This window comes from Lynx rufus, unplaced genomic scaffold (assembly GCF_022079265.1).
Source record: "Lynx rufus isolate CCGP_SWC_20201006 ecotype Redwood Valley unplaced genomic scaffold, mLynRuf1.p SCAF_5, whole genome shotgun sequence".
NCBI classification, from domain to species: Eukaryota; Metazoa; Chordata; class Mammalia; order Carnivora; family Felidae; genus Lynx; species Lynx rufus.
Window position 1 is genome coordinate 103,068,913 of NW_025814867.1, and position 12,412 is coordinate 103,081,324.

Sequence of the window (12,412 nt, forward strand, 5' to 3'; positions counted from 1 at the left end):
GGATTGTGATGTCTCCCACTTTGGTTTTCTTTTTCAACATTACTTTGCACATGAGAAAGTTTTCTTAATTTCTCTTTCTTACCTCTTTCAGTTCATTGTTAGTGGCAGAAAAGCAACCGATTTTAGTATGTTGGTTTTGTATCCTTTGATTTACTGAATTTTTGTTTTGATGAGTTCTAACACTTTTTGGGGGGAGTATTTAGATTTTCCATTTATACTATCATGTCATCTGCAAACCAGATTTTTTTTTTTTTTTTTTACTTATTCACTTCTGATTTGAATGCTGTTTATTTTTTTCATATCTAATTGCTCTGGCTAGGACTTCTAGTACAATGTTGATTAGAAGTGGTGAGGGTAATTATCCTTGTCTTTTTCCTGATTGTGAGGAAAAGATTTTAACTTTTTGCTATTGAGTATGATATTATATTAGCTGTTGGCTTGACATAATGGTCTTCATTGTGTTGAGGTACATTCCTTCTAAACCTAATTTGTTGAGAGTTTTTATCGTGAATGGATATTGAATTCTGTCAATGTTCTTTTTTTTTAATTGAAGTGTAGTAGACAACTTAACTTCGATTGCATACAAAAGCTCTACCCTGTTACTCCCTTTCCCCCCAAACATTATTTGCTTTTTATTTCACAGTTCACATGTTTTAAATATTGTGTATCCATTAAGAAATTATAGCTATAGTTATTTTTAATACTTTTGTCTAACTCTTATAATAGAGTTAAATGATTTATACACCACCATCATAGTATTAGAGCATTCTGAATCTATATACATATTTTACCAGTGAGTTTTATATTTTCATGTTTTCAAGTTACTAAAATAGTGTCCTTTCATTTTAGCTTGAAGAATTCCCTGTAGCATTTCTTGTTACAGCAGGTCTACTGGTAATGAAATCCCTCAGCTTGTGTTTCGGAAATTCTAGGCATCTCCTTAATTTCTGAAGGACAGCTTTGCTGGGTAAATTATTCTTGGTTGGTAGGTCGTGGTGTTCTTGTCATTTTTTTCAGCACTTTGATTATATCATCCCACACTCTCTTGGGTTGCAGAGTTTCTCCTGAAAAATTCACTGATAGCCTGGTGGAAGTTCCCTTTTATGGGAGCAATTTTTTTCAGGGATATCTGTATAAATCTCTACAGACTGAATAATACATAAAAGAAAATAGAAACTGACATGATAAGGGGCACCTGGGTGGCTCAGCCGGTTAAGCGTCTGGTTTCGGCTCAGGTCATGATCTTGCTATTCGTGAGTTTGAGCCCACATTGGGCTCCGTGCTGACAGTTCAGAGCCTGGGGCCTGCTTGGGATTCTGTGTCTCCTTCTTTCTCTATCTCTCTCCTGCTCATGCTCTGTCTCTCTCTTTCTCAAAAAAAAAAAAAAATTAATAAACATTAAAAAAATTAAAAAAAAAAGAAACTGACGTGATAGGTTTCCTCATACTGCCAATCTCTGGCTTACTTAATCCCATTGATGAAGCATCTGCCTAGTCTTCAGTGTCCAGTCCTTGGAAACTGGTTTTAATAACATGTTGGAAGTTGTACATGTTTGAGTAGTTTCTATCTGAAGAAAAGTTGAAGTTCTGTTGAGAGTTAGAAAAAGCCATTTCTGACCCTGAGTGAATAACTCTAGTTGTTTTCTTTGTCCTGATATCTACTCTACTAGTGTGTCTTCTATCAGGCCTGGTCATGATGTTTGGGCTACTGAATGTTCTATGTTTTGCTTTGATCGCCAGTTATTCTTCAGTATTATTTAGTCTTATAAGTAAACATTAAGCTCTGTGTGTCTGCCTCTGAAAACAAGATCCTAACATAGCCACTGTCTTTAAGGATTTCACTCTCTAGAGGGAAAAATAGGCATAGAGTAAACTAAAATGTAATACATAGGTGTTAAAGAGTGGTATGATCACATAAACAAATAAACATCAATTTTTTTTTTTTTAAAGGGGCACCTGGACGGCTCAGTCAGTTAAGTGTCCGACTCTTGATTGTGGCTCAGGCTGTGATCTCATGGTTTGTGGTGTCAAGCCCTACATCGAGCTCCATGCTGAAGGTGCAGAACCTGCTTGGGATTTTGTTTCCCTCTCTCTCTGCCCCTCCCCTACTTGCTCGCTCTCTAAAAATAAATACGTAAACATTTTTAAAAATTAAAAAAAAAAAAAAGAGTGGTGTATCACAGAGTATCATCCTACCCTTGAGAGGTGTGTGCCGGTGTTTCTAACATCCTAGTAGCTTCACAAACCTTAGAATATTTATGTTGGGGTTTGTGGTTGATACTGGTTATAGAAGTGAGTTGGGCTGTGTTAACTGTGTTCAGTTAATGTTTCAGGGAGAGACATTATTTCACCTTCATTTTAAACCATAACAGGATATCAATAACATATTTTGTCAAGATTAGAAGCAACATTTTTTGAGGGCTTGTTACGTGCAGGATGCTGACCTCTGTGTTGAAGGCATGCAAAGTTATAAAGCACAACTTCTCCTTTCAAAAGGTACAGCCTCCTTGGGGAAGCAATATTTAAAGAGAGGACAAGTATAATGCAGCAGCAGCTTAAACTTCTGCAGAGTGCTGTAGGTTTAAAAAAATTTTTTTTTAATGTTTATTTATTTACTTTTTTTGAGAGAGAGACAAAGTGTGAGCAGGGGAGGAGCAGAGAGAGAGGAAGACACAGAATCCGAAGCAGGGTCCAGGCTCTGAGCTGTCAGCACAGAGCCTGACGCAGGGCTTGAACTCACGAATGGTGAGATCATGACCTGAGCCAAAGTTGGACGCTCAACTGACTGAGCCACCCAGGTGCCCAAGAGTGCTGTAGTTTTTAACACACCTTCACGTTTATTCCTTATGATAACCCTGTAAAGCAAGTTATTGTAAACACTCACTTTATGATCAGAAAATTCAGTAGCTTCCCACAATTATACAACTAATGTGTGGCAGAGACAACACTTGAAGCCTCCTGACTTTAATCTAAACAGCAGCTCTTGCCTTGACATAGTAAGAACTGAGTAGTTCATGTGGAAATCAGAGAACAAGGTCTTACAAGCCCTGTGCAGACACCAAAGAACATTTCAGAATCTGGTGTGCAGTGAACAAGTGGAGTCTGGGGGCTGGGGCAAGACTACCTGCTGAACAGTTAGCAGAAAGCCAAGAGTTTGAGTTGAGAAAAGCCTAAGAACCACAGTCCAAAGGAAATTTGACATGAGAGCTGTTAGCGGTTCCATGAAGAGACAAGGGAGGAGACCTGGGAATTTGTGAGGACAGCTTTCAGCCTGGCCCAATTTTGTAGTTCCTTTGGAAGTCTGCATTCTTTCCTTGCTGCTCTTAATGGCACACAGCATTCTGGACCTAAATTTTAAGAGGAACAGTAAGGGGTAAGGATGTTTATTTGTATTCTGCATAGATTATACAGTCCTGTGTTCAGGTTGTTGCATATATTTATTTCCAAGGTATGTATGTTAGACCCTCACTGTTTTGACCTTGTACATTGATGAAATGTTTTATATCTGCCACTTTTCAAGTGTTTAGTAGCCATGTGTGGTTACTGGTTACCATATTGGACAGAATGGTAAGCACAGGTTCTTTTTTTTAAAAAGCATTTTTAAAGTAATATATGCCATGTAAAAATATACAAAGTGTTCAGGGGGCGCCTGGGTGGCTCAGTCCAAATCTCGGTTTCGACTCAGGGCATGATCTCACTGTTTCATGGGTTTGAGCCCTGCATCAGGCTCTGTGCTGGTGGTGTGGAACCTGTCTGGGATTCTCTCTCTCCCTCTCTCTCTCTGCCTCTCCCCACTCACGCTTTCTCCGTCTCTCTCAAAATATAAATAAACTTTTAAAAAATTAAAAAAACAACAAAGCATGCAGAAAGTTAAAAATGGAAAGTGAAAGTGTCTTCCTTGGCCTCAACCTCTCTCCGGTAGCATCTACTATTAAAACTTCCTGTTGTTTCTTTTAGGAATAGAAAGCTGTGCCCATCAAAATTATATATGTATAAGCTTTTAATAAATGACAAAAATTGATTATACTAGGTATTCTATTTTATGTCTTTTTTAAAAAAAATATCATTAACGTTTTATCCAAAAGGTCTCGAAACAGCTGTGCATTTAGCTCTAACTACCTGTTTTAAAGGTCGCCTTGTATCCCCTTGTTTGGAAATAGCATTTACCATTTCCTCTTTAGGCTTTTATGTTGTTTCCACTTTTTGTTGTTGTTCTTGCTATTCCAAACAGTGTTGTAATACATATCGTATGTTTATTTATTTTGTGTGTTTGTAGGGAAGAGTCCTACCAGTGCAGTTGCTGGATCAAAGGATAAGAACACAACCTCTTAAGAAGGGCTCCTAATAGTCCTCCTTGACAAGTGTTGTTTCTAAGCAAGGAAGGAGTATAGAATCTGGGCCAAGGCTAGGGCATAAAAGACTGTAAGGAAAAAGAACCAGAGCTAAAATAAAGATGATGAAACTGTGGCTATGAGGCCAGATGATAAATATCTATACCAATGGTCTTTTTTTTTTTTTTTATGTTTATTCAGTTTTGAGAGAGTATAAGCAAAGGAGGGGCAGAGAAAGTGGGGGACAGAAGATCCAAAGCAGGCTCTGTGCTGACAGCCGAGAGGCCAAAACAGGGCTTGAACTCATGAACTATGAGACTGTGACCTGAGCCGAAGTCGGATACTCAACCGACTAAGCCACCCAGGCACCGCACTAAACCAATAGTCTTCAGGGTGGCCTTTAAGTTTAACAAGTACAGTTGCTTCTGGGAGTATTTAAGAAAAGAGTCTTAAATATCAATGTATTTTATTGCAATAGTAGAGGTATGTATATGCTTTTATAACTGCTATTGTTTTTAATTTTGTTATAAAAATATTGTGCCATTATAACAAATATAATAATATGTTGATTGTATTTAGGTTGGGAAATGTGAGAAAGTATAAAGAAGACAAATTTCACTCATACTCAGAGAAAACTAATGTTAATACTTTTATTTCTTATTTCTGTCTATGTACTAGTTTTTACATAGTTGAGATCGTACTGTATATACACGTGTTTGTATTCAACTTTGCTTATCAATCCTGATCTTGTTGATTTATTTTCTTTCATTAATTTTTGCCTTTTTTTTTTAGGTAATAGAAATCTAACACGGTTTTGGAATGAATTTGGATACCAGAATAACAAGGATGTAGAGAAATCTTTAGATTCTATTCAGTATCAAAGAAGACAAGCCATGGCCATACCATTCATCATTCAGTGTGGTGAGTGTTGAATTCCATTCCAATCAGCAAACACTTAGTGAGTCAGTATGCAAGTCATTGTGTTAAAAATGGGGTGTGAGAAAGACAAACGTGGGTAGGATAGGGTTCTTGCTTTCAAAGGGGTTAGGGTCTAGGAGAGAGGTTAAGATACGCATGAAACGAATTGTAATAAAAATGAAAATTAGGTAAGTGACGTCAAAGAGGCATAAAATTATTTGAGGAGTCCAAAAGGGAGGTGGAGGAAGTTGAGGCCAGGCTTTGTGATAGAGGTAGCTTGTGATATGGTCTTTAAAGTAGAATTTTTTTTACCTTCTTCGATGTGGCCTCCTCTCTCCCTTTGGTTGTGGAGTTTGTTCTGCCAGTCGTCAGGTCCGTCAGGTCTATTCCTGGGGCATTCAGGATGATTTGATAGTTACCTGGTTGTGTTCATGGGACAAGGTCAGCCTAGGCTCCTTCCGCTCCCCCACTGTCTTCCTCTACCTCTAAGGTAGAATTTTGACAGGCAGAGATGTAGTGGGACATGTGTGTTAATATCAAGTGGATACTTCAACTAAAATTTTTGTCATAGAATAATAGATACAGTCGTTCAAAAAATTTCAATACGTAGCACTGTGTTAACTAGTACTTAGAAGTTAGCGACAGAATGAATGATGAATTAATAATAAAAGCTAAGAGTAGGTTGAGTAAACTTTAATTAGAGTGACTTAAAGGCCAGAGTAAGGAGTGTTTACTCTGATAAGTAATGAAGAGTCTTTGGAAGTGTTTCAGTATAAGAACAACAGACATCACTGAAGCATTCAGCACTTAGTGCATGTCTCTGATACATCTTCCATCCACTATACAGAGGGTTAGAGAACTAAAGACACTCTCTTCTATCTGCAAGGAGTCTGCCATCCAGTGGAGAAGGCAGCCAGGCAAACAAAGAAAGTGCACACCGTGTGCACAATTTCATAGTTGTTTACACAGTGTCGAGGGAACCCTTCTCCGACCTCATCCCTGGGATGATCCAAAGAGGACCTGACTGTCGTTTGTAACTTGTAGGAAGCTTGCTCTGACAGCTCAGTGCAGGATGATTTGGAGGAGAGCTAGAGCAAAGGTTGAGGTCAGGTTGTGCCATGGGCATAATCCAGGATCCAGGGGAGAAATTGTACATGTTTGAAGAAGGGCACAGCCGTGGGATTTGAGAGGAACATACGTGACATGTATTTAGAAGGTATAATTGAGGAAATTGATGACTATATGCAACAGTCTATCGGATGGTATTAATAATAGCTGAAAATTTCTGTGTGTTTTTGATGTTTGCGGGGTACTGTCAGAATCCAGCCTCTAGTACCCAAGAGCTGTATGAAATTGGGCAAATTCCTTACCTTCTTTAAGCCTCAGTGTTTAGACTCTTAAAATGGGGTTAGCATTTGTAGCTAAATCATACAGTTTGATGAAAATAATATGAATTAACACATGCAAAATTTACTAAGTGCTTAAGATGGCATATTAGGGTCCTCCAGAGAACCAGAACCAAAAGGAGAGGTGAATAGATGGATAGATATTAATTATAGGGAATTGGTTCACATGATTAAGGAGACTAAAGAGTCCCGAGACCTGCAGTCAGCAAGCTGGAGACCCAAGAGAGCCATTGATTTAACTCCAGTTTGAGGCTGAAGGCCTGAGGGCCAGGAGACCCAGTAATATGGTTCGAGTCTGAATGTTGACAGCCTTGTTACCCAGGACGAGCCGATGTTTTAGTTTGAGTCGGAAGTCAGGAAAAAATTGATGATGTCTCAGCTCAATGTGAGGACAGTCAAGAAGAAAAAGTTCCTTCTTTCTTAGAAGACAGTAACCCTTTTTGAGTTCTATTCAGGCCTTCAGGCCCACATTAGGAAGGGTAATCTTTTTAACTCAGTCTACCAATGCAAGAGTTGTTCTCATCCCAAACACCCTCACAGACACACTCGGAATAATGTTTGACCAAATATCTGGGTATGCCACGGCCCAGTCAAATTGACACATAAAATTTAGCATCATAAATAGTGCCTCACAATGTTGGCTCTTAAAATTGTTATGTCATTTAATCCTTAACAATTCTTTTAGGTAAGTGCTAATATTAATATCTTGTTACAGACAATGATACTGAAGCACAGAGAAGTAGTTCATCCAGAATCATGGAGGTAGCAAGTGGTAGAACTATTCCAGTTCTCTTTAAAAAAAAGCTTTTTTAATGTTTTTATTTATTTTTGAGAGAGAGACACAGAAACAGAATGCAAGCTGTGGAGGGGCAGAGAGAGAGGGGCACAGAATCCAAAGCAGGCTCCGGGCTTCGAGTTGTCATCAGAAAGCCCGACACAGACCTCAAACCCACGAACCGTGAGATCGTGACCTGAGCCGAAGTTGGAAGCTTAACCGACTGAGCCAGCCAGGCTCCTGAGCTATTCCAGTTCTTAACGATTGTGACTTGAACGCTGTGTGACTTCAACCAGTGTGCAAACTGTTTCCATCATAGGCGAACAGGAACAATGTTTACCTAAGCGCCATTAGCTGTGTATGTGGATAGAATTCAGGATTAACGTTAATCCTGGAAAGAGTGGAGTCCCTTGGTCCTAAAGGCATGAAGGAGTGAAAGGAAGAAATAGACAAATGAGGTCAGAAACCAAACTGTAGGCTGGAGAGTGGAGTAAGAGCAGGAGACAAACACAGGAAAAGAAACTGTGAACTGTTCAGAGAACTTGATTTTCCTTGTTATGTTAGTCATGTGGTTGGAGATGGAAAGTGGTGTTGGCAGCAGAGAAATACTGAATCAGAGAAAATGGAAGAGTCAAGTCACTAGAAATGTTCCCCTGTTCAAGAAGAGGTGGAGAGGAATCTATTAGTTAAGATTCTTTTGGCTGAAAGTAGCAGAAACCAACTGGAAAGAACTTAAGCAATAACAACAATGACAAAACAATAATAATAACAATAATTTATTGGTGGTGGTGCCCCAGTGTAGCTCATAGAATCCCAGACTAGTTGTGCTATCAAATATAAAAGGTATGTGATGATAGATTAACTTGCTTTGTTTCAAAAGATACCTCATACTTTTGGTATGTGCAATCAGCCATGTAACTGTGCTAGGTTCACTTCTGATTGTGGTCTTTCTTGTGTGTGATTTTGTTTTCATTCTCAGATCTTTGCCTTAAATGGAGAGTCTTGCCTTCTTCTATCAATTATCAGGAAAAAGAATTTTTTGATCTCTGGATTTGTGCAAATAATCCTAACATCTTGGAAAACAGGTAGTTTTGATAGTTTTCTAAAATTCTTTATCCATTTTTAATTCCTAACATAATTATGTATGAGACTAGGAAATTTCAGCTATAGATGTCTTAGCTTAATATCTATCATCCCTGTGAACTGTTTCTATCTCTTTGCCACCTATGGAGAGACACTTTGTTAATGTACTTTTCCATCAAGATAAGAGACCTGGATGTAACTATTTGCAAACTTTGGGGACGTGCAGCTGTGTGCAACGTGTGCAGCAGGAGACCATGACCCAGTGTTTGAGTTCTGCCTTCCAGTTCATTTTCACACAATGTATGGCTTTATCATAAAGGAGTCTTATCCAGAGGGTGTCTCCAGGGGCACTAGCCTGTTAGACCATGTGCTTTTTTCTGTTTAAGTCACATATTGATTTCATTGCTTTGTGCTCCTGGAGGAAGAAGTTCAGACTAAAACAGGAAAAAGACTGATTAAGTATTGATGAATGTCACTGTTATTACTGGCCTGTTAGACTTCTGTGACTTTCCTTGGGGAGAAAAGAGTGAGTACCCCCTTTTAATGAAGGCACCCCTAATTCAAACATTGCTTCTCCATAGAGTTTGTCCTAAGTTTTTGGCCTGCATAAGTGGATCAATATTGCAAATATAGACATTAGTGTAATAATTCCTGTTTGGTTATTTTTATCTAGCCTTAAAACAAACAAACAAACAAAAAACCAAGAGAGAGAAAATTAAAAAAAAATTGTAGAAACTGCTGCTAAAACCCCTTCCACCTGGAGTCCTCAGGTTAGCCATATTTAGAGACTAAGGAGAATGCCATTTGGATGTAAATTTTAAAAAATAAAAAAATGAAATTGAAGAAAAAAGAGGGAAAAAAAAAGGAAAATGCCAGAAGTGGTAAGGACTCTTAGATGGCCTGGGGGTTTTCAGTCTTATTTCTTGTTTTACAGGAGAACTTGCTTGTTTGTTTGTTTGTTTTCCAAATAACATTTATCTCAGACCCCAAATCTATAAGATAAGTGCAGAACTTTCCTGATTGAAATGGAAGCTGGAAATCTGGGGGCCAAAGACATCCACTTATCATTTCTGTTCTATACTCTCTGTACAAAGCTCTGGGGAGCTTAGAGCTTTGAGCTTTAGAGCTGCAGCGAGCATGATTAGACACTACTGATCTGGTCTCATTCCTTCATTTTACAGAAGTGAAAGCTGAAACCCAGATGGGGGCTGAGAAACATGTTGCTAAAGCTACTGGCCAGGGTCTTCTGACTTGTCACCAGTTTCTAGCCCTAACTTGAAACTTAAATATTTCCCACATAGGAACCATGAGTTGGCTCAATTTCAGTATTTAGAATAGTTAATAGTATTGATCCCTTCCTGTGAGGTAAAAACTTTTCATGCAACATTAGGATAGTGTTTAGAGTTCTGACTCTGAGGCCAGGCTGCCTGGGATTGACGCCTGGCTCCATTAGTTGTGAAACCTTGAACAGGTAACAGAACCTCTCTACCTCTCTTGAAATTGACTTTCTATCATTTAGGATGGGGTGTAACCATAGTACCTTTTGTATCTTCTCTGGGTCCAGCTGAGTCCCTTAGAAAGACAATTTACTAAGTTTCTGGTTACTGGGGGCTTCTTAGTTATAAGAATTGAGGTCCCTCCCCACACGTCTAACATATATCTATGACTTCTTAGCCCAGCCTTGGGCATTCTTGGACTCACAGAACTGGAATCTGTCCTCTACAGCTTTCTTTACCTCCAGCTTACCATTGTCCCTGGATTGGCACACTCTCACCCTCTTCTTGAAATGTGGTGATGCCATCAGAGAACATAGCAAAATTAGTTTCAAAGCTGCATTACAGTGCCCCTTGTGATGACAGGCAAGATAAATTTAGCCACATTGACAGAAAACTGATGGTCTCTCAAAGCCTAAAATGCAGAGAGTCATCTTATATTTATAATTTATGTCCTTGATTCTTGAAATATGCTGACATAATTTTGACCATGTGTATTTCACTTGCACTGAAAAGATTAGGACAAAAAATATGCTTAATGTGCCAGCAAGAGATTTAGGAGATATATAAAGAAAAACTCCTGATTATGAGGGCAATTACTAGAGAGTTGACACTTTATTGAAAGTCATTAATAGTTCCAATTCAATATGGTAGGACGGACCTATGTACTTTGAGAATACACCATGAAATAGCAACACCCTGTGCCATTGGATTTGGATAGAATCACATGAAATTGGTGTATTAAAGTGATGAGAAATGCAGTATAGTTTTTAGACAACATTTGATGAATGGAAGGCCAGAGTAATGGCAAAAAGTGGCATCATCTGTATTTATAGAAAATATAGTGTTATGGTCAGCAGTTAATTGCCAATTGTCAGTAGGGTTAATAGCAATGAACAGCATTTGAATGAACAATCTGTGTAACCAGAATTTAGGCAGGAAATATAATAACAGCTTTTTCTTACAAAGCAATTACATATATTATCTCATTTCCCGTTTACAATAACTGTATGAACTTTCACCATTTCTCAGAGGAGGAAACAGACTAAGAGAGGCCCCGTGACTTGTCCAGGATTCCTCTCCAGAGCTAAAATTTGAAGCTAAAGCTGTAGGTGTCAACTTGTACTCTTTCTGCCTTATCACATCCAGTCTCCAAAGGCATCCTCTTTGTGTGTGTTTCAATTTTTTTTTATTTGAGTAACATTACACACAATGTTACGTTAGTTTCAAAGTGTGCAACACAGTGATTCAACATCTATATACCTTGCTCTGTGTTCACCACAGGTGTAGCTACCATCCCTCACCACACAACACTGTTACAGTATCGTTGACTATATTCCCTACGCTGTACCTTTTATGCCTGAGACTTATTCATTCCATCACTGGAAGCCTGTATCTCCCACTGCCCTTCACCCATTTTGCCCATGCCCCACCCGTTTCCCTCTGGCAACCGCCGGTTTGTTCTCTGTATCTATAGGTCTGATTCTGCTTTTTATGTATTCGTTTGTCTTGTTTTTTTAGATTCTGAAGGCATCCTTTTATATTTCAGGAAGCCTAATGCCAGTTATATACTCTATAGTGACAAAACATACCATTTTACAAATGGTAGTATTCAGAGTTGACCCAGCAGGTAAAATGAAACCATTCTTCTTTGGACCACCAGAGCCTGTTTTTCGTTTCCACTTTATTTTTATTTTTATTTTTAATATGAAATTTATTGTCAAATTGGTTTCCATACAACACCCAGTGCTCATCCCAAAAAGTGCCCTCCTCAATACCCATCACCCACCCTCCCCTCCCTCCCACCCCCCCCATCAACCCTCAGTTTGTTCTCAGTTTTTAAGAGTCTCTTATGCTTTGGCTCTCTCCCTCTCTAACCTCTTTTTTTTTCTCTCTTTTCTTTTTTTTTTATTCTTCCGAGGGAGGCTAGACATTTTTTATCACAGTAGCTGAGAAATAGGTATCAGTATACTTCCATTCCATTCATGCTCTGTGTTTATCTGCATTTATAAATGGGGATCACCAACAGGGTAAGAATGATGCTTATCATTTGACTGAACCAAAGAAGTCTGCATTGTGAGAACGATATTTAAAAATATTCATGGGTCGTGTTGCAAGTTAAAATTTAATTTGCTTCCCAAAATCTTTAACTAAAGATAATTGACAGGATTGTGTTTTATTAAAATACTTGAGGTTATTCTTTTCTGAATAAAAACTGCATGTTGCCACAGGGTTTTTGCTCAAAATAGAAACCTCTATAGGTACCACCCCACAGATGTCTTCAAATCAGCACTGCAGGTAGCTGTACATATAGTAGATACTTCCTGATTTGTTTAGTTGCCTCCTCTGTTTGAAACTCACAATAACAGCGAATACCATATGTGGGTGGAATTAAGTGCTTTTTCAC

The 12,412-nt window shown here is 38.5% G+C and overlaps 1 protein-coding gene across 1 annotated transcript in view; it reads left to right on the plus strand.

Annotated features, from left to right (window-relative positions):
- MORC1 (MORC family CW-type zinc finger 1) overlaps positions 1-12,412 on the plus strand; it is a 162,780-nt gene that overhangs the window by 81,839 nt on the left and 68,529 nt on the right. The window contains exons 15-16 of the mRNA XM_047100229.1: positions 5,123-5,251; positions 8,409-8,514. Of these exons, the coding sequence (XP_046956185.1) occupies positions 5,123-5,251; positions 8,409-8,514 (235 nt within the window). The remainder of the gene's footprint in view (positions 1-5,122; positions 5,252-8,408; positions 8,515-12,412) is intronic.